The sequence below is a fragment of the Apaloderma vittatum genome, unplaced genomic scaffold (assembly GCF_000703405.1).
Source record: "Apaloderma vittatum isolate BGI_N311 unplaced genomic scaffold, ASM70340v1 scaffold5371, whole genome shotgun sequence".
Taxonomy (NCBI): domain Eukaryota; kingdom Metazoa; phylum Chordata; class Aves; order Trogoniformes; family Trogonidae; genus Apaloderma; species Apaloderma vittatum.
The window spans coordinates 2,170-25,942 of NW_009698374.1; the positions used below are offsets into that span (position 1 = coordinate 2,170).

Consider the following 23,773-nt stretch of genomic DNA (forward strand, 5'->3'; position numbering starts at 1 on the left):
TTCATGCTTCTACCTCAAGCATCTTCCCCTGCATCACAGTAAAAGGAAATACTTCTTGCTTTACCAGCTCACTCAGAAGGCTTTAACACTAAGTTCCAGACTTGCCCTGCTCAACTTGAAAAGTACAACTGCAGCTGGGCACTTTTCTGGTGTAGGTATGTGTGCCTTACTGTTGGCCATAGTTATGCTAACGAGCAGTGGCAAGTCTCCAGCTTGAGGAGGGAACACAGCTGAGGACCTCTCTGCAGCCATCTATCCGTAGTCTGCCTCAGCTTGCAGGTGCAACTGTGATCTGGGACGTCTTTATTTCTCACTGGATTTCCCTCTGACAGTGTTTTTCAGTATGTATTCCTGTTTGCCTTCCCCATTCTGATGGCTATAGTCTGTTCTCTATGGATGCTGTGTGGGTCTGTTTGTGATGAGTCTCCGTATCTCAGTAATAAAACTGAGAACTTAAGTTCTGGGCTGTGCCAGTATGAAGTAATACCGCAATTCGGAGCAGTAAGAGCCATCAAGGTCTTGCTATTTATACAGGTGTCCTTGCATACCGCAACTCGGAGCAGTAAGAGCCGTCAAGGTCTTGCTATTTATACAGGTGTCCTTGCAAGTACTGCTCTGAGGATTGCTTGCTGCAAGTATGGTGACTCTCACACAATCATCAGTAATAGCCCAAAGTCAAATTTAGTACAACTTTAGAGTTGTCATCCCCACTAACTACAGTCAAAGCAGCAGTTGCTTCTGTTTGATAAGATGTAGAAGAGGCCTAGCTGATCTGAGCTGTGTGGTGTGCTTCAGCAGCAACTGGACCAAACAAGCAGTTGATGAAGGCTTCAAGTGGCAGGTGGGGACAATGGGACACCCCTGCTTTCATCAGCTACTGCCAGGTTTTGGGGCTTGGAGAAAGGGGAGTGCAGTGGGCAGCAATCTTAAACAAGCCTGCCATCATCGTGTAGCATCCCTCAGTTCTGTAGCTCTATGTGCCATTCCTTTCACATAAACAGATTCTTTGCTTTTAGTGCTCAATGCCAAAGTACAGCTCTGTATCCTTTTCCACTTTACTGCTCTGTCATGTCCTTGACAGAATACACTGTGTATCATGGGCGCTGGTTCCTAGACTCAGCAGAAAGAAGGAAAGCTGTGATTATGCAAAGTAGAAAGGAACAGCCTGTATGCTGTGAATTCCACAGAGAGATCCTGAACTTGCCCTGTACAGCTTTTTCGTGAAGAGATTCTTTAGCACGTGTTAGCTTGGTCAGTGCTGTAGTTGCGGTATCTGATGTTTTGCCTGTTTCTAGACAGCTTTACCATAGCTTTAGGTTTGGCACAGATCTGGCACGAGGTAACGCAGGGTGACAGCTTAGGCAGTAGTTGAGAATGTGAAGCTTTTCCAAAATTATTCAAAGTTAAAGGAATATCAAAGACAGTAACTTAGCATGAGTCTGTTCCGTAGGGCAGGTTCCACTGGCTGGTGTAGATGTACAAAGATGTACTACAAACAAAAGGAATTCTGATATCTAGATATTCACGTTTGAGGTGTGCGAGAAGTCCTTCAACAGCTTCAGAAGATGACTAGGAAAATGCTGTTGCACTGACAGGACACCAAGGATAAAAACAAGATTTCAGGGCACCCAGGCCTCTATTGTCAGTGTTTAGTCTGTTTAGCTAAAGTACTTAAACTCTAGCTTGTAAAAATACACAAGGTGACAGATACAATGTCTTTTATTTTTACAAAAAAAGCTGGTAAAAGATGATGTAAATAAAAGTGTAATGCACCACTAAATAAAACTACTCATCCCCTGTAAATACTTATTAAATAATTAAGAACACCATCTACAGTACCACAAAACCATCAAAATAATTCAATTTTATCAGGGACAGAGAAAAAAATACAGTGATTATGGATGTGCCTTGACCAATTACAGAGCTTGTTAGGATAACGTAACTACTGTCAGCAGTCCAACAGCGTGCACAGTGCCCTCAATTAATGCATTTCAGCATAATTACATTTCTAGTGGGGTTCAATTCCCCCAAAAAGGCAGAGCTAAGAATTTCAGTTCTACATTCTAAACTCTGGAATTAGAGCCTATTAAAAAAAAAAATCACAGTGGGTAAGAGATGTATATAAAAATACTGGGTATTCCTTTCAAATCACAGGAATCATGGGACTACATTCTTTCATTCTTTTTTCGTTTTTTTTTTAAATCAGTCTTTTTCTTTTTTTTCTTTTTTTTTTAAATTTTTTTTTAAGAAAATGCTATTGGTTTCAACAGAATCCAGTTTGTTTTATGCTACAGACTTTGACACTAAACTATGAGTATATTGCCTGTTTGCACGTTTTGGTAGTCAGGTTTTTTAATATATAGTCCCTATTCCTTAGGCTTCAGTTGAATCATGAAGATGCATATATGTGCATTCAAACTCTTTAAACCCTGCAAACTACAAGTAATGTATGTGACCACTGCTAGGGAGAACCCCTCCCTCCCCCTCATAGCTTTATACACCTACTGTCTTAACAGTGCATTGCAAAAATTTACAAGAAAAATACTGGTTTTGCACTATACAGTTTCTAGAATATATACAGAATAAAATAAGTTAACTTCTAATGAGAATTGCTGATGGGCAGCATATATCTTTAATATACATTTTAAAGTCTCTGCAGGCAGCTACTTTTTGGTTAGTTGTTATCAATATTTGTAACATAAGCACTGATCAGAGAACTGAGCAGCATTCCAATAAAGTTAACAGATATATTATTTCTTTTAGAAACACTGGGAAATCCCAGTTTAAAATATTATTAAATGTCCTAACATTTACATACTATGAGGATTAGATCTAATAAAATAAAATTTCTTCAAAAATAATCTTGCAGCTCTTTTAAGCATGCTCTGAGACCTTATTTAACAATCATCCATACCTTCAAAAAACAACTGTCACATAGCCACACACTCTAACTCACACACATAATTTCCTTTTTACAGACAACAAAAGCAAATAAAACACTGAAAAGTCAAGGGTGTTTGCAGTCGCAAGTCATTCTACTCATGTTTGACCACACATTCTTCATGACGTTGCAAAGTGTCTCATTAGGTATTAGTTGATGATTAGATCTACTGCTGCTGGAAAGCCAAGAAGCTTTGCAGGTCTTCAGCCAAAATAAACCAGCCTTGGTTTTAGCCTCATCCCACCTGCGATACTGACTCAACCTTTAGAGGCTGTTACTGCAAACACCATTTATAGTTCTGTTACAACAGCGAATAATGCATATGTATGCATTACATTTAAGCCCTTTTGCTTTTGTGTAGTTTTTATACATAAATTTAATAAAAAAATACTACTGCCACACAGCTGCTGTGTAGAAAGAGCAGTCAAGTAAGATGTTCACTTTTCGTTTTTTTTACTTTTGATGAAACAATATCTTGCTGTGATGAAACCGTGTTGGTTGTTAGAATTGCTGGAGTATTTTTCTTTTTTCTATTTCTTCATTTTTTTTCTTTTTTTCTTTTTTTATGAAAGGTGCAATAATAGTCTGAAGCATCTCCATCATCAGTTCTTTTCTAAACGACAGCTGTTCAGAATCCAGTGCTCACAACATTTACTCCTGGTTTGATTTTCCCTAGAAGCTGATAGGATTGCACCATGCGTAGAGACTCCCGAATTTCTAGATTAAGTTCCATCAGCTTTGAGCTGGCCTCAGACATATCTTGGTTGGAGCCTACTACTGCGAAGCTACCAGTTTGACCAAGCGTCTGATGACGGAAATATATGTGCAGCAGTGTTTGAACTGGGTCGTCTTCAGAACTGCCGAAGATGTCATGGGGCCAAATAGATCTGTAAACACACAATTTGAATTTAAACATTTAAAAAAATATAAAAAAATGTTTATAGGCATTTGAACAAAAGACATAGGAAAGCATAAGATAAATGTTTATTTTGTGGAGTCCTGATAGTTAACAGTATAATTTTCTTAGGGATAAGTTCTAAAGAACAAGTAGTATTAGAATTGCTTTTTTAAAAAATTGCAAAATGCTTATGAACAAGCTCTAATGAAGCAAAGCTTGTCCTTTTCAGTAAGGCTATCTAACAAGAGCTGGGAAAAAAAAAAACTGGAATAGTGTCTATCTTTACATTTAAAAGGCCTATTAGCAAACTCAGGTCTGAAAGCAGTCCGTAAGCACTTACCTGAAAGCCTTGACTTGTGCTACAGCTGACACAAACTCCTTGTTTCTCAGGGTTTCAATGAGAGAGTGAATAGCTGTTTCTGTGCTAGCTTGGGAAGCCTCTGCAATTTCAATTTCTTCGATACCACTGTCAGACGCAGCCTCAGCCTCTTTCAGGCAGCTCTCCAGAAGAGCAAGTTCTTCAGACATGTTTATGACCTAAAACAAACATAAGAGTTGCCTCTTCTAGTTTAAATGTCTTTTCAGCCATATTAACTTCCAGTAGATCAGACTTAAATTTTTCCCTCGCTTTGCAATCATAAAAGAGAGGCAGAAAAAGTACATCCAAATATTTGCTGCAGTTGCTCAAGCAGAGTTAATTTAATGGCCTAAGTGTGTATGTCAGGTATTTGACCTTTCCTCTGATGATACTACCTTCAGCTGTAGCTCCAATCTATGAGTAAGACACGGCCATCACTCCAAATATGGTTCTGCATCTGACTAACAGGTAAGAAATGGGCCTGGCGTGATGCTGACCATCCACAGCATTCTCCAGATAGAAATTAAGTTGCTGATTTGCAGCCTCTAAAAACTCTGGAAATCTAAGCTACCCAAACGTTTTCATCCTACTTTGTTTTCCTCCCTACGATACCAAGTGAGACCAGACCTATTTTTTAACCCTGCTACCTCCATTTATTGCATTACAGACCCAGGAGAGAACTTTCAGAAGACATTATTAAGAGCATAATGCATTTGGATTAACTCAATTGACATCACATATGTACCATGTGCACATTTTATTCCTAGAGGCCCAGGATGTCTAGAACACATTACTAACTGCACTTAGGATGGCGACGAAAGTTGCAGAGGAACTGGCTGAAGTGACACAGTTACATATATCAACTGGTAGCAAGTGACAGTGTTTGCAGTAGAAAACAGTGGCGTGATGGAAAAGGGCTTCATCACAGAACTCTGTTGATTGGAGTTGATGTGCCTTGATTGTAGCTTGATTAGAATACACCAGGAGTGCTAGTGAAATGTTTTGAATGCTCATCACTGGACAACCCGCGTTCCTGCCTATTTAAGAGCATTCAAGCTGTACAAAAATCAACAGAGGTAATTGAACATCTCAGAAAATTCATGTGAGCTCTACTTACATGTTTTATTAATTGACTATAAAACAGCTGGTATCCTTCTTTAGTTTCTAGAAAAATGGCCCACTGATGAAAATGTTATCAAAACGTATTTTAAATGGTTCAGCTTTAAAATGTCAACAATTAGTAGCTAAATGGCATGGTTTTAATTACCTCTGCTTCTTTTTTGATTGTTTTTACTTGGCTGATGAGTTTGCAGTAGGCTTGGAACAGAAGCAGCAACTGGAAATGCAGCTTGTATAGCCTCCGACACAACTCCAGTTCCTGTAAATGTGAACAACATTCTTATATTCACGAAACACAAAACATCTACTATCCAATACAACAGACAGTAAACAACAACTTCTTCAGTACAGAATGTGCAAAAATAAAACTAGTTACTTGGTTGCTGAAGAAAATGCCAAAAAGATTTAGAAGCTAATGTAGCAGGAAGCTAATGAAAAGCAGATGAAAGCTTCATTCAGTTCTAGATTTACAGGTAGCCTTCTCTCACACAAAGTTTACTTTTTAACAAGAAGTTACATACAAGGGGGTGGGGTGGGATGTGAAGTGATTCAAGAGGCATTTTAAGTGTCATGTTCCAAGACAGAGTGTTTCATACATCACTTTTATTGTTGGTATTTTACTGTTTTAAATTCAAGATCTGACATCCAAAAGAAAGTTGTGGTCTGTAAGTATAGACTCTATCATAACCACTAATATAAATACGTAAGCACAGTATATAACCTGGCCCTCAGCTTAAAAATGCCTGATGGAGTAAAAGGAGAATAATTCTATTCTTGGAGGCAAGAATAATGTTTCCTTTATAAAAGGTAGCTCTGATTATACTTTAGAAAATACAGGATACATTCTTAAGGAAATGAAACAGCAGCTCAGCTTAGGAACTGTTGTTTCCATTTTTGTGCATCTAAAATACTAGTTGAAGTGCAGACAGTGTTAATTCTGCTTTACATACAGACATAAAAGCTAGTGCTAACGGAATAATCTTCTATAACCTCCTACTAAGTACAGGATCCTATTATCTACAAAAGACCAACAGTTCAATGGGTTAGATGATGCAAAACTGAAGCACACAGCAATTTTTTAAGTCGATGACAAGACATCACTATGTCACAAAGGGACGAGACAGATGGAGACCAGTTTGGTGACTGGCGCGGTTAAGTATTTGATAAATCAAGAACCGTCACTTACTGCTAGAATTTCCATTTGCTAAGCAAGAGGATGAGCAGGTCACAAAAATACAAAGAAAGAAAAAAAGATCAAGAATTAGTGTAGGAAATAATTTTAATTAGGGTAAAAGATGTCCCAAGTAAAATGGAGGAAGAAATACAAGTAACATGCTCCAAATATACCCTGACTGGAAAAAAAACAAAACTAGGAGACTGAATTTGAAGTGAAATTACTTGCTGCTGTAACTAACAACAGATAGCATTGGCTTTGTTGTCCCACATCATAAGTAGCATATTTCACTTACAACCCTGTCCGTTTATATGTTGTACGGTCTTACAGGTATGCAAATCTAAGGAAATCAAAACCAAGGACACTTAGGTCTGAACATCTGTACAATGCTTCTTAATTGTTCTGTAATGCTGTAGTTTAAGCAAAAATAATGCCTTTTAAAATTTGACATGGCAAGTTATTTTGGATTCTGAATCAGTTTAGAAAAGTCTTGGTTTTGCTAAACTCAATTCTCCATACCTCCTTGTGAAATCTCTGTAGTTTAATTGCACTTGGCTTTTACAAGCTATTTCAAAAAACCGTTTGGGAAAGGGACAGGGAGAGAAATTGTCAGAATGTATTTGTTGAGACTACGGACAAGAACTTCCCTTCTGTGCTTTGTGCAGGGGTAAGCACACCGATGGCATTTAAGCAAGTACAATGGTCACAGTAAACACAGGAAAATGCAACCAGTGTCTGATTCCAACAGGCAGAAGCAGGTGAGCTTTATGAAGCACACAGTTATACACAATACGTATAAGTTATATGCCATGTGCTTAACAGACTATAAACATTTCACGTTTTTGTTCTACAGACTACAGTCTGTGCTATCACATACGTAAGCACAATGATTTTATAAGCAAAAACTCCTGATGCACAGAACATTGCGAGAGATAAGAGCCTGAACTGCCAAAGCTGACAAGAATTCTATGACTCGCTTTAATGAAGCACAGAGAATATGACTTTGAGGAATGGCAGGGTTGATTATTTAATATTTTTAGACATTAAGTTCCAGTGTTCTTTAAGCCAAATCTCATTATTACTGTAAGCCATAAATAATCTCTCTCCCCCCAAATCACACCTTGATATTCTAAAAATTCAAGAGAGGTTTTCCTTGAAAAATGGCTTTGTACTGCTTCAGTGTCTTTCACATACTTGCTCACTTAAGAAATAATCTGATTTTTCTATCTGCCAGTCCTGTACAAACAGTCTAGCCAGAGTCCAGATACATTCTTTCAGACTTGCATGCAAGTACTAATAGCAAAAATCCAGTAATTAGATTTACTTGCAAGTCTGCTGGCAATGCATGAGCCAGAACAGAATTCATCTCACTATTCCTTAGCTGTGTTGACCACAGTGCTAAAAATTAGTAAGAAAATCTTATTTGTGTTAGTGAATGAAAAATACCTACTGAATGAAGCAACTCTGTTTTCCTGAGCAAAAGAACCCACGTATTTTTAGCATTAACTGCTTGACTGAATAGACTTATCAGCCCCATATTCCATTTACAAGGACTTCTGAAACAATGATCTTGTACTTGGTAACTTCTCAATCTGCCTCAAGTCACTATAAGCTTCTGCAAAAAAAATCAGAACTTCTGTAAATTATGTATATTTATGAAGCAGGATAACCAGACTGTGCCTTCTCAATGGATACTATATATTAAAATCATTTTAAGTAACTGGCAAGTGCAAGGAGCATGTAAAGAAAAAATTGCCAGCATTCCTCACAGGCTAGGATTGAAAACCAAAAATAGGTTCTCACAAATAATCAACGTGAATGGGTCATGTAACTCCTTCTCAGACCCTGCAGAAATGAGGAAGAACAGACACAAAACTGCCTCACTCAGAAGCCTGGATTCTTTCCATGCAAACTAAATAAAAGCCTGCACATGGCTTTTCTTCCATTTTGTAGTTCCCCAGCTATACAGTGGGAACAGTAACATTTACCTTCATGGTAAGAACAGTTACGTTCTAACACTTAAATATTAGAACAGGTTCTAGGTGTACAGAAATAACATTCTAAATATAGACTGAAACATATAAACGCTGCTTTTTTTTTAATATGCAGAACATTTACTATGTTGTAGTAGTAAATGCTGTTACATATTTCTAAACATGTACCAGTCAGTATACAAAGATGTAAACAAGTGTAAAATACACTAAACACTGTGCTCATAGTCGAAGCAAAAATCCTTGCAAATGGTAGCAAATCATTGCGCTGTATTAACTTATGCTTATCACTCCAAAAAAAAAAAAAATGTGCAGCTGCAATGCAATGTAAAAATCAACCATATATTATCATGTGTCATTACTCTCAAGATTCAGGTGCATTTTGTGACTGATTTTTTTTATATATATATACACGCATACGAGAGCGAATAAAAACTGTATAAAAGAAGAAACAGTCCATGCACACAGCACAGAGTTCTGCTGCTGAACACTACATTTGCAGCAGCAGAAGTATGACCAAGTGCCTCCGTGAATAGAGTTCAATTGAATATAAGAAATTCCTCCTTTTTCAGCTTGGATTTGGGACTTTTGTCAGAATGTCATTGTGAAAAGCTAAGTTTAGGTGCTACCTGCAATTCTACCTTTTACATCTTTCACTGTTCTTATTACAGGATTCTAGATGGCAGATTCCTTGTACCTACTAATAATAGTTTTGAATTTTTTTTATCTACAGTGTCAATATGATGCAGCTATTGTTTAAAACAAAAGTATTGGGAAAAAGCTATCACTTACTATAGCAATTAGTAATATTAAACATGGATGACTGCCATGCAAATACATACAAAGTACTGAACTAATATTAACAGGTTACTTCATCTATTATTGTTAGATGATATTTTGACAGAAGTGTTTAATGAGTTTTTTGCCATATTGCTACTTTACTCCCTGTTCCTTCTCACCCAAATAATGGCTCCAGAAAGGTCATATGTATTTATATAGTACTAATTATATTCAATTCCGTAGAGGTTTTTGGCTAGACGGTTTATCTGAGCATATAAGCAGAATGCCAGTCTTTTGGCTTTTCTTCTAGAAACAGCTGCAGAAAAGTGGACTTGCTGGTACATAGATGGTATCTAGCCTGCTTATCAACTCAGTATTATTAAGCCTAGAACACAGGACAGGATGCCAACTTTTATTAAAAAGAGCTCTTCTTATTAGACCACTACTTCATAAGAATCTGAATTTCCAAAAGATAGGACGATAACTGAAATGAAAAGCTTTTCATACATTGTTCATCTCTCTGCAAGTATTGGATTTTTTGTGCAACAGATACAAAGATGCATTTTAATCTCGCATCCAGAGACTCACAAATGACATACACCTACCTGGGCATCTGTGTTAGTGCCATGAATACCATCATCAGTACCAAATGTTCTTTTGCAGTCTTCTAGCCACTGCAAAATAGATATAAACAAGATTAAATATCTTCTGAAACAGAACAAACTGAAGACTGCTAAAACTGCGTAAGAAACTTCATCAAGACTTGCATGTTCTCAGATTCCTCAAGAAACTGTGATATGAAATCAATTGTGTACCAATATTGCTTCCACTAATGAGTTCCACTCTGATACATCATTTTGTCGTTTTTATTGTGTCCCTTCCGTTGCAAATTTCCTGTAGCCTTCTTTAACCCAGATGGGCACAGCACACGTTAGCATAAATACTAATCTGTGATTGAATTAGGGTACTGTTACAGTGAGATGTGTGGGAGGCAGAAAAATCCCTTTCATTAAATGAGATCATATTTTCTCTTTACTTGCTGCACAAGGTTTACACCAACAGGATTACTCAGCATTTAAGATATAACACTAATTCAGATTAGAGAGGAAGGGTAAGCCTGTTATATTTCTTGGGACTACTTTAGAAACAGAAGGAAACAGCTCTCTTGTGTAACTACAGGCAAGTGCAGGTTTACTGGATGGAAATTAAAAAAAATTCTTCATTGGAATTCAGCATCACCTCCAGTTCATACAAGCCAGGGAGATGAAGTACTCTCACATTACACAATGCAAACATGCATGTTCCACTCTCTTGCATGAATACGTGCTGTATTTAACCCCAGTTCCTATAGCAGACAAGAAGTTTATTCATTTCGGTAGGTAAGCTCTTCTAGCTTTAACCAACTATGCAAATCTAAAAGTGTTAACATAAAGCATTTGCAGCATCAAGTATGCTCCTCTTGGACAATATGACCTAATCATCTCATCGACACAGTGCCCGTCATATTGTTTCTGTACAGTGTGAACAACTGCAACTATGAGGTAATTCAGGTATTACTGAAATGGGTATGCATCATGTCGAGATCAAGTGCAGATAATCATCTGAAATGAAGACCAGCCTCTATACATCCAAGGAAGAATAATTTAGCATACTGTGTGCTTGATATCTTTAGTCTCACTGGAAATCTTAGTGACCTTTTTCTAACCTTTGGCTGATGCAAGAAAAAGAAAAATGCGATTCCCCATCTGCTCAATTTAATAAAGGTTACTTAGTGAATTAACTAGGCCTGTGTGCTTATCAAGAGGAGAAATGGAATTCTCTAAACATGGTGGTGTCAGTTTCAATTAGTGACATGGATACCAAGGTACACAGCAAATCTCATTTTTCTTTTTATCTGACAGCATCCGTCAGTAACAATGGAATAGGCTTGCACTGGAACAAACAGCATCAGCAATTAGGAAGCTAGTATTTATTTTCACACATAGCCCTTAAAATATTTCTTAAATCTTGAAACAAGTCTGAATAAAGGATGTAACTAGGATACTACAGTATACATAAAACCTTATATTTTCTACTACATTTATCTGACACACTATTTTCATCCCTAATACACACATTAAGCCAAAGCAGTTTCCTTGCAAGGACGCAGAAGAGTAGCTCTAAAAAAATGACTAAATTAATTTGCTAATTTTTTTTACAGAATATATGTTCAGCACTGTAGAAAGACCTAAATTTTCTCTTCAGGAACAGCAGTAGACTGTGTGACAAAATAATCTTCTTTACGTGTTTGCTTTACATCAATTTATGTTTTCCCCCTATATCTCCTACAAAGATACAGGGTGAAGAGCGTTACTGAAAGCGTAACAGAGCGAAGTTTATGGTTGGTCTTGGTCATAGCACAGGCTGGTTTGCCAGACTAACCCCAAAACAGACATCCCAAACCAGCTCCTACAGTATAGATACCTATGCACTGAGATGAGAGAGAAAGGTAAGACTTTCAAAGTGACTGCAGCCCAAGTCTCTTACTTTTTAAATCTGATTCATGTGAGCACCAGTACAACATAGCACTGACAGTGACAGACGTCAGTCTATTACGGTAAACTTTAAACAAGAATCATAGAATGATAGAATGGCCTAGGCTGGAAAGGACCTTAGAGATCATCTAGTCCAACCTCCCTGTTTTGGGCAGGGACGCCACCTCTCGACTAGACCAGGCAACACATGGGGACCGAGCGGGAATCAAACCCGCAACCTTGAGTTAATGTACAAAATTTTCCAGTGGCTGATTCTAGAGCATACCAGATTGACACACACATTTTACTTAAATATCTGTTAATTTATATTTACTTTATTATAAAGTAGCCCAACCAGCTTAGTTGGATCAATTTTCTGCATCTGTCTATGAAAAAAGCAAGGACCTGCAGTAAGCTCATTATGTGTTTTGCCTTAATGCTTTCAGACTGAATAAGACACACAGTGCAACTGCATGCAGTAACAGAAATTCCAACATGACTGGAGGAAGGCTCTTTCCAGTCATTACCAATACCCCGTTTAATAGGACAGAATAAGAAAACTAATAAAACATATCTGAGAAATAGCTTTGGAAGATTCTTAGTCTACATATACTATATAATGCACAGCTCAAAAACCTGAGGAGCAACAGCTGAAGAAGTGCTTTTTAAAAAAGTTTTAGAAAAATAAATTGTCTGAGATCATTACTTCTAAATTAACGTGCTAAATAAATACATAAATAATGCACTAGATGTGCTAAATGACATGCTATCAAGAGTCAGAAATGCCTGGCTGAAGTATAAATCTCTTCCTCCTCAGTACTGCTTTTTTATTTATAAATTACTAAATAAAAATAAAACCCTGGCAAAATGCTCTCAGTTATTTCAGAACAATTCCTTTCATCCTGTGAACCTTCTTCCTGCTCCAGTCACTCACAAATCCTGTAGCAGAAGACAGGCTGACCACAGAAATATGTTACTGGATACTCTTTTGACAGCTGCGCTACAGGAAAACAGCGCTCTTTCACTGTCATGACAGAAGCCATCAGATAGATATCCACATTTCTTTATAAGGTAAAATAAAATACAAACAAGCTCTTTAACATCCAGCGTGGATTTACATCGATACGATATGTGGCAGTGCAAAATTAGGTAAAAAATACATTAAGTGAATTCATGGCCATCTGAAAGAGATGCAATTTTAACTCATCATACGAGTTCCTCTCTACTCTGCCTCAAATCTTCTGTCTGACTTTGAGCCAAATCAGTTAGTCTCTCTGTGCCCTCAGGGTGGCTCTCTAAAAATGAAATAAAATACATTATTTTCTCACAGGAGTGATGACAGCATTACGCACTGGAGATTGTCAGACATGAAATATTACATTGAGTATGGTAATCTTAGTCATTAGACGAGCACTTTTGTTTCTGATTAAGCACAAATGGCAAAACATAACTCATTTATTAGAACTCATGAGTCAGTTTACAAACAAATTGTTATTACCACAGAGCAGGGCAAAAAAGGCAGCAGCTCTTTTGCAGAAATGCTGGCTTGGATCCTAGGAAGAGTTTATGTACACTAACAGTGCTGTGTGGCATATTTCAGCATTGGTTTTGAGGAAACCGCATTTCTTTTGAGATCCCTTCCACAAAAAAGTGGATGTCTGTTCTATTCAAGAGATGAGATGTCAGCAATCTTTGCAAGGCAGAGGCCATCAATTCCTAATAAACTCAGCACGATCAAGAAACATGGAGCCACTGTGCTGCAAAATACAGCTTCTGCCAAGATGTCACGGCTTGAATTCTCTTTCTTTTTCACATCACTCAAACTTGCCTGTAACAGCCATTGTCATCGCCTCACAGGCTGCTGAGATCAGTAAAAAGTTCCTTCAAATGCATTATTTCATTTTTATAGGAATCATTTTCTCTCTATAACAAAAGCCCCCTATATTCTTTCTCCCTGTATCTACAAAACAGACTGTAGATTCATGTTTTCTTCTGGCTCTTGAAATAGAAATCTTACTGTTTCAATTTTCTAAAGTTAGCGTCTTCCTAAACTTCACATGAAGGCTCACAAAAACAAATATACAGACCACTGCTACAGCAATTTTGGATTTTTAAACTTTGTGTTTCTTTGCAAAAAGGATATAACCACTATGATATACCTTGAAAACAAAACTGTATTATTATTCTAAATAACTACCACAAACATCAGCCTTAATGGGATCCACCTGCAGGCTGAGACACCTATATATGACACAGCTGTTCAAGCCGCCCCTAACAGTCAGTGGAGATCCAGTCAACAAAAAAAGTCTAGAAGACCTATTCAGCTGAGCAACAAGTCAGCATCTGGATTACAAGAAAATGCATTGCTTAATCTTTTATTGACTTGATTCCAGAATACTGTAAGTGTTAAGGCACTTAATTCACATATAGATAGTTATCTCTAAATGTCTTAAATCTGAAGGTGAATCTATAAAAAATAAGCCAGTCTAATAAAATAAGCCAGAATGTTCATAAAGAAAACCAACTCTGATTTATCGATATTCATATTAAAAATATCTGAATATTTTAAAGAGAATTTTCAAATTAGGAATATACTTTTCCCAATATTAGTGCATTTGTGCAATGTTATATATTCAAAGTCCATTTCAGAAATACATGCAACAAAAATGAATTACACATAAAAACCTGACGTTCAGAAAGGAAACAGGATTGTATTTTGGATTTTTTTTCACTCAGTTTACTTTTGGATACTCCTGTTGAGAGATAAAGACCTGCAACATTTTCATGATGTGTGGGTTCTACTATTTTTTGTTTTGAAATATAATAGACTCACCTGTTCTGCTGCCTCTCTTTTGACATTATAGGTATCCAAATGTTCTTGGAGCTCCAGAACACTGAACTTCAATGTTTCTAGCAGGCCACAAGACATTAGCTGAAAGATAACAGCAATCACCTCTGTAGTCATGTTATATCTAACTATAATCCATATAGCCTAGTATCTAAATTATATAGAAATTATAGAATATGAAATTCCAAATTCACATTTGGAAAAACAATGAGATAAGAATTAGTGGGGTACAGATCATTCGTAGCACCTTGAGTTAGTAAACTAACGTGTAGCTGTATCAGTTGAATCAGAGAACAATAGTTTTGATTCCAAAATAAGAAGGGCAGTACCTAGCTAACACTTGAAAGATTTCAAAGGCATTTTTAGATCTTTCAAAAAGAACAATATTTGATGTACACACAGCTAGTGTACAGAATAGGCTGCAGCAGGAAATAAAAAGTACTGCTGGATTGTTTCTAAGGAGTGGCAACGCAGTTAGAAGCAAATTTGAAAAATTTTCTACCATTAATGACTTTGCCTTTTTCAACATAGTTTTAAAATCTTTTTCCCTTGGGGGCTGCTACCTCAGGCTTTGCAACTAAGCTGGTGAAAGGTCTCGAGAACAAGTCTAAATGAGGAGTGGCTGAGGGAACTGAGGTTGTTTCTTCAGAAAAGGAGGGTAAGGGGAGATCATATCACTCTCTACAACCACCTGAAAGGAGGCTGTAGAGAGGTGGAGGTTGGTCTCTTCTCACAAGTTACAAGTGATAGGACAAGAAGAGGGGAGGTTCAGGTCAGACATTAGGAAAAACATCTGCACTGGAAGGGTTATAAAAGGCTGGAACAGGCTGCCCAGGGAAGTGGCTGAATTGCCACCCTTAGATGTGTTTAAAAGCCACCTAAACATGGCGCTCAGGGACACAGTTAGAAGTGGGCCTGGTAGAGTTACATAATGGTTACATTGATGACCTTAAAGGTCTTTTCCAACCAAAACAATTCTATGATTTCTCCCTGTAGTTTTATTTCCACTTAGGTTTTTCTTATTAATCTTGTCCTGATGCATCCTGTAATGATCATGCCTCTAACATGCTTCCTGTAGTAACACTCCTGTGTGCATGCACACACACATGCACATACACACAAGTCTGTATATCTGTGCACATATACCTTTATTATTCCTTTTTCATATTTTTATTTTATATATGTGTGTGTGCTTACTTATTTATTTTTAAAACACATGTGCTGTTCCAGCTAGAACTAGTGTAACGCTTCTTGAGGCTTCTTATCCCAAATAATTTTCTCCATGGTTCCCTTGAAATGTACTATCTGTATCATGCTTTTTTAGTCCCCATATTCTAAAGTGAGAGCGTAAGAGCAGAATTGCCCCTTAGCATTAAGGGAAAAAATCAGGTCAGAGAACAGTCCCACACTGAGTCAAGGCCAAAGATCCGTCTGTCTCAGTCCCCATCTCACTAAGTCTGATAGAAGTTGCTTAAGGAAGGGCAAACTAGGGCAAGCACGTGGTGATCCACTTGCACCAAAATGCTTGCTTAGCCTCTGACAACGTGTTGTTCTGCATATTCAAAAATCTATCCAGGGCTATTTCTTTACTGAATCTCTCTGATCACTTTTTGAAAACATGAACAGACACTGTAGAACAGGACAAGGTTTCACAGTTCAATTACGTATCATGTGACAGATCGCGTACTTTCAGTTCTGCATGGTTTTTAAGTCACTATTAGCTTAATTTGATGGCCCTTAACATCAAATAAGACAACAATACAATAATTTCTATTGCTTTTCCATAATAAACAAGACATCTATGGACAGATTGCTGTCCTAAAAGGCTGAAAAAATCCGAGCCTACATACTCGTGTATCTTATATGGAAGCCATTCTATTTCATAATCCTTGTGATCTTTCTTGGAGCCTTTTCCAGTTCAACTATGTTTTCTCTGAGAGCAGGAAACCAGAACTGCTCCCAAAATTCAAGATGTAGGCATACTGGGGATATATAAATTAGCTCAATATTTTTTTCCATTCTGCTGTCTCTTTTAATTGTTCTAGCATAGCTTTTTTGACTGCTGCTGAACATTTAGCTCACTCCTCACATTATTACTTATTACAATCAAAAATTTCAACTTGCATAACAAAACAATTCAAGCCTTTGTTGTTTATTTGTAACTAGAATGTTTTTCTCATGTATCACTGAATACATACATAAACAACACAATTAAAAAAGGTAAGGTTGCTGCTAAATAAGTAGTTTTCCTTTGCACAGTCACTTCTCCATGCAAAGAATATAGAATAAATATGAATAAGTAGGGAAGGTAAAGAATAGCAAGGGAATTTAAGTGATATCTAGTATCAGTAAGCTCTCTGTTGTTACAGCTGAAGGTTATTTTTGGAGAAAATGCACTTCAACTATTTATGATACATTTTGACCACCTAACACTTTAAATTTCTTTCCGATTTCAATTTTAAGCATCTTTTTTTTTCACATCGCAGAATTACTCAGATGCTTCAATTAGTGACATCAGAGAGCAACCTTTTAAAAGGCAAAAATATAAAATATTTTATTCAAACCTTTGAAAATCTTCCCAAGCACTGTTATTTTCCCAATGTTAAAACATGATTTTGTATGTTACATAAAAATGTGTAGGCAGACAGATATTTCAGAATATAAGTTTATGAGATTTTTACCGTTTCTGCATCCACAAACACTGTCGGACATTCTGAACATAACATCATCACTTCCAGAGAACTTTTAAATTTTGTTCCAATGCGCTGTAGACTTTCACCAAGAAAGCTGACCGAATCATTTGTTATAGATACAAACTTTCTTTGAATTGTCTAGAAATCAAGTAAGAAAAACATTTATTTTACATCGCATTTTACTCTTCTGGCTTTTTAGATTAAGAATTTCAGGACAACATGTTTTTGTCATTAAATTACAAACTAATACAAAATTTGCTCTGAATATTTATATAAAACTAAATGCAGAAAATGGAACCACTAAATAAAACCAGCCTGTATCTATAAGAAAAATTAATCCTTTGACATCTAGGCCTTCAGCATCAGTATAGCCAGATGACTGTTTGTCTTACTGCAGTATAAATAGTAGTTCAATTAATTTTCAAGTGTTTGCATTGCAGAAAATCACGGTTTTACAAGCCAGAATACAACCCACGTAGCACAATCTGTGTCCAAAACTGCCACCTGCAGGGTTTCTACCTTCTTCAAAAATCAGTCCTATGTATATATCACGTTCAGTTATGTAGACTGTCAGCCTAATAGAACATCACACTTTGCTATATGTTCACAAAGATGATTTTTACAGCTGTAAAGTTAAACATAGTACAGGAGCCAGAAGGCAAAATGGAAATGCCCAGTCAAACAAGGCCTCCAAGACCTCATTTAATCATTTTAATCCTCCTCTGTACCCTGTAACAACTCCTCACAAACGCTCCTTTTCCCAGGCTGTAATCCTGGATTGCTGTTGCCTCTTTTCCCAGAGTATTCTCCTTTCCAGCTGACTGAGGGCGAGCTCTCCTCTTAAGCCACAGAAAGCTTCATCTTTCTTTCTAGCTCCCTCTTAAATGAACACAAGAGAATATAAAGTCCCATTTTACCACTTTGAGGAAATTAATGAATGTGTGAAAAGCAAGTGCAACTAAACTTTAGTGTAATACAAAAAACCTATACCCTTGATGTCTAGATGAAGCAAGAAAACAAAGATCTGTAACCAGTAACAGGAATTTCACAGTGTTGAGGCAAAACACTTGGTTCAACTAAAAACGGAAATTGGGTGCAGAAGCACAAACAAGTTACTCCATGGATAAGGCAGAGTATGAATTCTTCACACGTAAGTTACTTCACATGGTACTAACCCTAAACCTGCCCCTACATATAGGATAAAACATGTGCTAGCGTGATGAGAGATTCACTGACAAATTATTACGATATACTAAGCAGAAAGCAAAATTAATATTGGAGATATAAGAAAAGGTTGGAATTATGAGGTTGTGGGGGTTTTGTACTGAATCTGCTCTTGGCTCTCTTGGCACTTTGCCTGCAAATAAAATGGATGAACTGTCCTCCTCCTATCCCTTAAGAACTTACAAAGAATAATGTATGTCCAAGTGGTGTCACTTTGAAAATGTAAAAAAACCATCCCTACACAGAGGTAGGAAGGAGCCAGAAAAATTAAGGCATAGGCATTTTATGCTGGATACCACATCTATGAGGTAAATATAGCTATAGAGAGAAGCATTTAAAACTTCCAGCTTTAGTGGATCTCCTGGTGTTTCAATTATTTCTCTGGAGGAAAAAAACCAACACCTTTTATCAGGAGACATGCAAGATAATTTCATTAATGTTTGTCATGCTGCTATCTCATCATAATGAATTCCACAGAAAACCCAGGAGGAAGACATTAATTCTGTAATCAGCACAGAGTCTGGGTGGCATTCAGAAACTAAGAGAAACAACCTGAACTAAGAGCTTCCAAGAAACACTGAACTTTTTTTTTAGCAGTTTCCCCACCCTCACCCCAAGTAGAATCATTCCTAGGCAATGAATACAGCAGATATGACATGAAAAAAGAGTGTAAGACCATATAACATTTTTTTAACAATGTGGGGGTTTTTGTCTACTTTTCATTTGCTGTCTAAGGCTTCTTGCTACCAGAATGTTGTGGCTTTTGTATTTTACGGAAGGGAAGAATAGTTTTGAAAGGATTTCAGACAAGCAACCATGCACTGGCAATTCACTGACCTGAAACAACCTTGAGAAGACGTGAAAGGTATAGACAGCACAAGATCCATCTGTATCTGACAGCATTTGATTGACGTGGCAGCGCCAGGCTTGCTCTTCATCATCGTATGCCACTGGTTGGAAAGCTGCCAATATGGCAGAAAGAAATGGTGAAGGAGGTGGAGAGGCTTGTACTTCTGGGAAACCATCCTGTTCTTCTTCATCTTGGCTACGAATGACAACAGAAATTAAATTTTCTGCAATTTTTTCTAAGGAAAAAACTTCATTTTGATAACAAGAAAATAATAACTATTTGGAACTCAGTAAAGTGTCTTACAAAATAAATAATCAAGTAAGGTAACTGTGTACCAAAAAGAGCAAAAAAAAAGGAAAAGCTTTTGCTACTGTAATATAAAAAAATGCTTATATTCTCAAATATCTCCTGAATATATACAGTACTATATATATAACATCACTCAGAAACGGAAATCTTTTTCTTGCCCCAACAACTGAATTAGCATTACTTATACTCTCAAATACCTTCAAATTTTATTGAAACGTTATTTCTATGAATATCTACAGACAAAGGGCTATCTGTAGATTAGCTATATACACACACACACCACTCAGAAACCGATTTTTTTTTTGTCCCCAGCAACTGAATTAACATTCAGTTCTTCAGGTTTTTATCATCTAAACATATGGTCCACCGATATCTATAACAACTTTTAGCTTTCCTTAAGAAAAACGAAAGAGCTCATTTAGCAGTGTAATACCATTTTATAACTGTCTTAAGTAACATTCTACGTGAATGGACACAGACTGGAACACTTTTATTTTTATGGGCCATTAATTTAACAGGCCTTCGTTCGAAGAGCATTCTGCAGCCATACTTTCCATTAGGCGCCAAATGTCCAATAAAAATATCAAACTATAAATTACACAATGCTACTACTACAACTATTAAGTTAATTGTTAAAATTTTCTGTATTATAAGGAATGATGCATTTTGGCAGTTCTTGTATAATAGTACTTAGTCCAGCAAAAAATGTGAGAGGATTCTAAGTACCAAAAGCTTATTGAAAAAATAATATTTTAAAATATACCATTTTAATCTGTAACAACCACCTCATTCACGGTAGCACCAAGTACGTATTAAACAACACTTGAACATGCCTTAAAAAGTGTAGGTGCTGTTTTTAGGTACATTGATTTTAGTAGCACAAAGCTCAAAAGCTAAGATGCAATCCTTTCAAATAGTATCTGTAAGCAAAGCTTCAAAAAGATTTTCCTGTATTTTCTAACTAGTGAATCAACTCAATAAATAATCACTTCTGTCCCTCTTCAAAAAAAAAGAGCTATGGGATTTTTGTGTGCTTGCTTAGTATAAATAAACTAAAACGTTAAGAGATTTTTCAGTTGCACATTAGGAAATAAACTGCTATTAAGTGGAACCAGGCTTTACCAGGTGCAAGGCATATTGCAGTAGGTTGTGTGTGGGATCACAAGATTCAATTCCTCTGTCCCAACAGAACCTTCTCAAACAACTTGGTCTTTTACAGCTCCTGTTGTGTCCTTTTCTTTAAGGCTCCTTAAATGATCTCTCTGACAGAATATACACTAAGCCTATTTTCCTATATACACTAAGTCCATGTATTATTCAGTCTAAACTTCTAAACAAATTTTACGTATGAACAAGCCTGTAAACAATTTGGATTTTTTTTTTAGTTTGCGATTTTTGTTTGTGATTTTATTTGTTCTTTTTCCCTACTACTTAGACTGTTACCTTCAAAAGACTTTGGGTTTTACTTTAAATGTGACTCAATCAACTGGGACAAACTATAACTTTTTCTCTCAATAGTTATTTTTGCTCTTTATATAAACAAAATGGAAAAGTATTATTTTACTTAAAATGTCTTAGAGATATACAAGAGACTAATTATACTTAACATAGAAAATAAACTCTGGGCAAATTCAAAGGCAAACTGGCCTGACTCCAGTGTGAGCTCTGATTAAAAAAAAAAACACAACCCAAAATTAACATTTTTTTCCTGTCTTTTCATGTCAAAATAAGCTCTGCAATAATTCAGAGCAGTTCAAGGGCTTTTCCATGTTACATTGCTTGAAGCTGGCTGCTGTCAACAAAACACTCCAAAACACCCTCTGACCTCTTTTCACATTTCTGTCCTACTGATAGTGATGAAATGTGCTAGAATTCTTTTATTCAAAGATTCTCATCTTTTGTGCACAGCTCTTTTCCCTCTACCAAAAAAACTGCTGAGCAAAGTACTGAGTTTATATGGTGTAACAGGCAAAACAAATCAACCATTATTTCAGATATGCAAAACATCATTTAAGATACTTGTATTATGGAATTCAAAAAAACCCCTCATAACATAAGGCCTAATTTGTTTGAAGCTCACACTGGTAATATGTCATGGGTTTGAGTCTGGTGGGGTTTCTTTGTAAAAGCAGGTGTAGACTCTTAAGAAGATTTGAGAGCCTTGCCCACCCCCAGGTAGGAGCTGGACCTGCCTCTGGCCAGGGCCAGGCCAATCAGTGCCTCTGCCATCAAGGTGTTTAAGAGGCGACCCCATTGTTCTCTTTGTCTCTTTTGGTTTTGTCTTGTTTTGAGCTGCCCTGATTTTAAAGTTGGGGAGGTTTTTTTTCTGTTGGAGGAGGTGAGAGGAAAACAAAGGAACATTGCCCCATGTTGGCCCTGAGGGAGAAGAGTCCAAGAGGAGAAGGAGAAGGCTGCCGGAGCAGGACCCTTCCCTGAAGCCCATAGGTGGCTGGAAGGTGACTGCCTGCCAGCTGAGGGAATCAACAGCGGCAACAACTTCCAGGATTCATTGGCACATGCAGAGCCCCAGGTAGGAGGGGAGGGAGACTGAGCATCATCGGGGGATGTGCCTGAATCGATCCGTGGCCCGATGGACTCCAAGGAGAAAGAGGACTGCCTCCTGCGAGGCGGACAGCAGCTGTTCACCCATTTTTCTCTTGCCTGCCTGGGATGGGAGCAGGAGAGGGGACCTGGCAATGGTGGCAACTGAGGGGTAGCAGCTGCTTGCGCAGAGAGTGGATACACAATCCAATGGGTGATTCAGAACTGGGGTCCAGTCTCCCCAGCTGCCAGACTCAGATTTTACGATAATCTTAAAATGTGTAGGCACACTCCAGTCACACAGAGAGAAGCTGCTGTTACAGAGCTTGTAAAAGCAGAAGAGGCTGTGAAGAAAGCAGTAGGGATAAAACAGGAAAAACAACAAATGAGTAGAAGACATCTCTTAAATTCACGGTCAGGGACAAATCAGTTCAGTTGTTACAGAGTATGTGCCTATAAGTCGTATTACAGGTGACAAATCAGAGTATAAAGACTATGTAAAACAGAGTGGCAAAACCATTAAGTTTGAAGCAATTGTCTTTTGATCAGAAATTGTTCAAGGAGAAAGGTGTGTCACAGTTTAATAAAGGTGTAAAGAAAAATCTCTGCCTTAGGAAAAACAGCAAAATTGTTACTGCCTGTTACTTTACACAGTGATGTGACCTCATTTTTTAAGCTTAAACCTGCAAAAAGCATTTTGGCACCTAGGATAGTTGGTTTTTTTTTTACCCCTAAGTTCAAAGTTTCTGTCAACCAAATGATCCACTGGAACTGCCTAATCCTAAATTTGCTAGGCCTTTTCATTTTAAACCTAAAAGTGCATTAGGCTGTGTCTGCACTGAATAGCTAATCTCCTAGCTCTTGCTGAAACTGTCATGGGACTCACATGCAGGGCTATGTGGTATGAATGCCTATAAACATCTCATTTAGGGAATACAATCAGAAAATGACTAATAAAACTGGTGCATGTTGCTTTAGTTTTAACAACAGCCAGAGAGCCAGCGGTTGTAGAGGTGGTGTTATTCCTGCCTTCTGCAGCACACACTCGCTCATTTTGGAAATGGAACATCTCAATTCACCATGTCTTTAGCAAATGGGCCCAAATCACACTCCCAAGGTTACTTCTCAGGGTTTTCCTACTATGCTATGGCTGCATAGTATAGTATAAATGGAAAGTTAAAATCTCGCATATACTACTTGAGTGAAATCCTAAAAATGGTACTGTCCCATACCAGTATTTTGAGTCATACATGTGTGGCCCTGTTTTTTCTGTCACAAGTATTATGTGACACCTGAGGATTTTCTTATTCACAGTATTGAAGTTTGGTTGTGGTTTGTTTTGTTTTATTTTTCAGTTCTCTAGACTTCTAGAAATAGTGATACAGCTCAAGAATTTCCTCACTATATGAAGCAGGAGAGGGTGATTTCTTCTCATGCAAGCTTAAATTTATTTTTATAAATTTTTTTCAGATAGCATCAGCATTAAAACATGTAAGGTATGGCAATAAAAATCTATGGTTATTTTAAATACTGT

At 37.2% G+C, this 23,773-nt stretch overlaps 1 protein-coding gene across 1 annotated transcript; it reads right to left on the bottom strand.

The window, feature by feature from the left end:
• Nucleotides 1-3,237: 3,237 nt before the first annotated feature.
• Nucleotides 3,238-19,584, bottom strand: LOC104280357 (protein furry homolog-like; the record flags this gene model as incomplete). The annotated part of the gene is made up of 7 exons (XM_009877981.1): nucleotides 3,238-3,828; nucleotides 4,180-4,376; nucleotides 5,465-5,575; nucleotides 9,867-9,935; nucleotides 14,608-14,706; nucleotides 17,304-17,453; nucleotides 19,377-19,584. Coding segments are annotated over 7 exons (1,093 nt in total), but the record flags the coding sequence as incomplete, so codon positions are not given.
• Nucleotides 19,585-23,773: the final 4,189 nt, after the last annotated feature.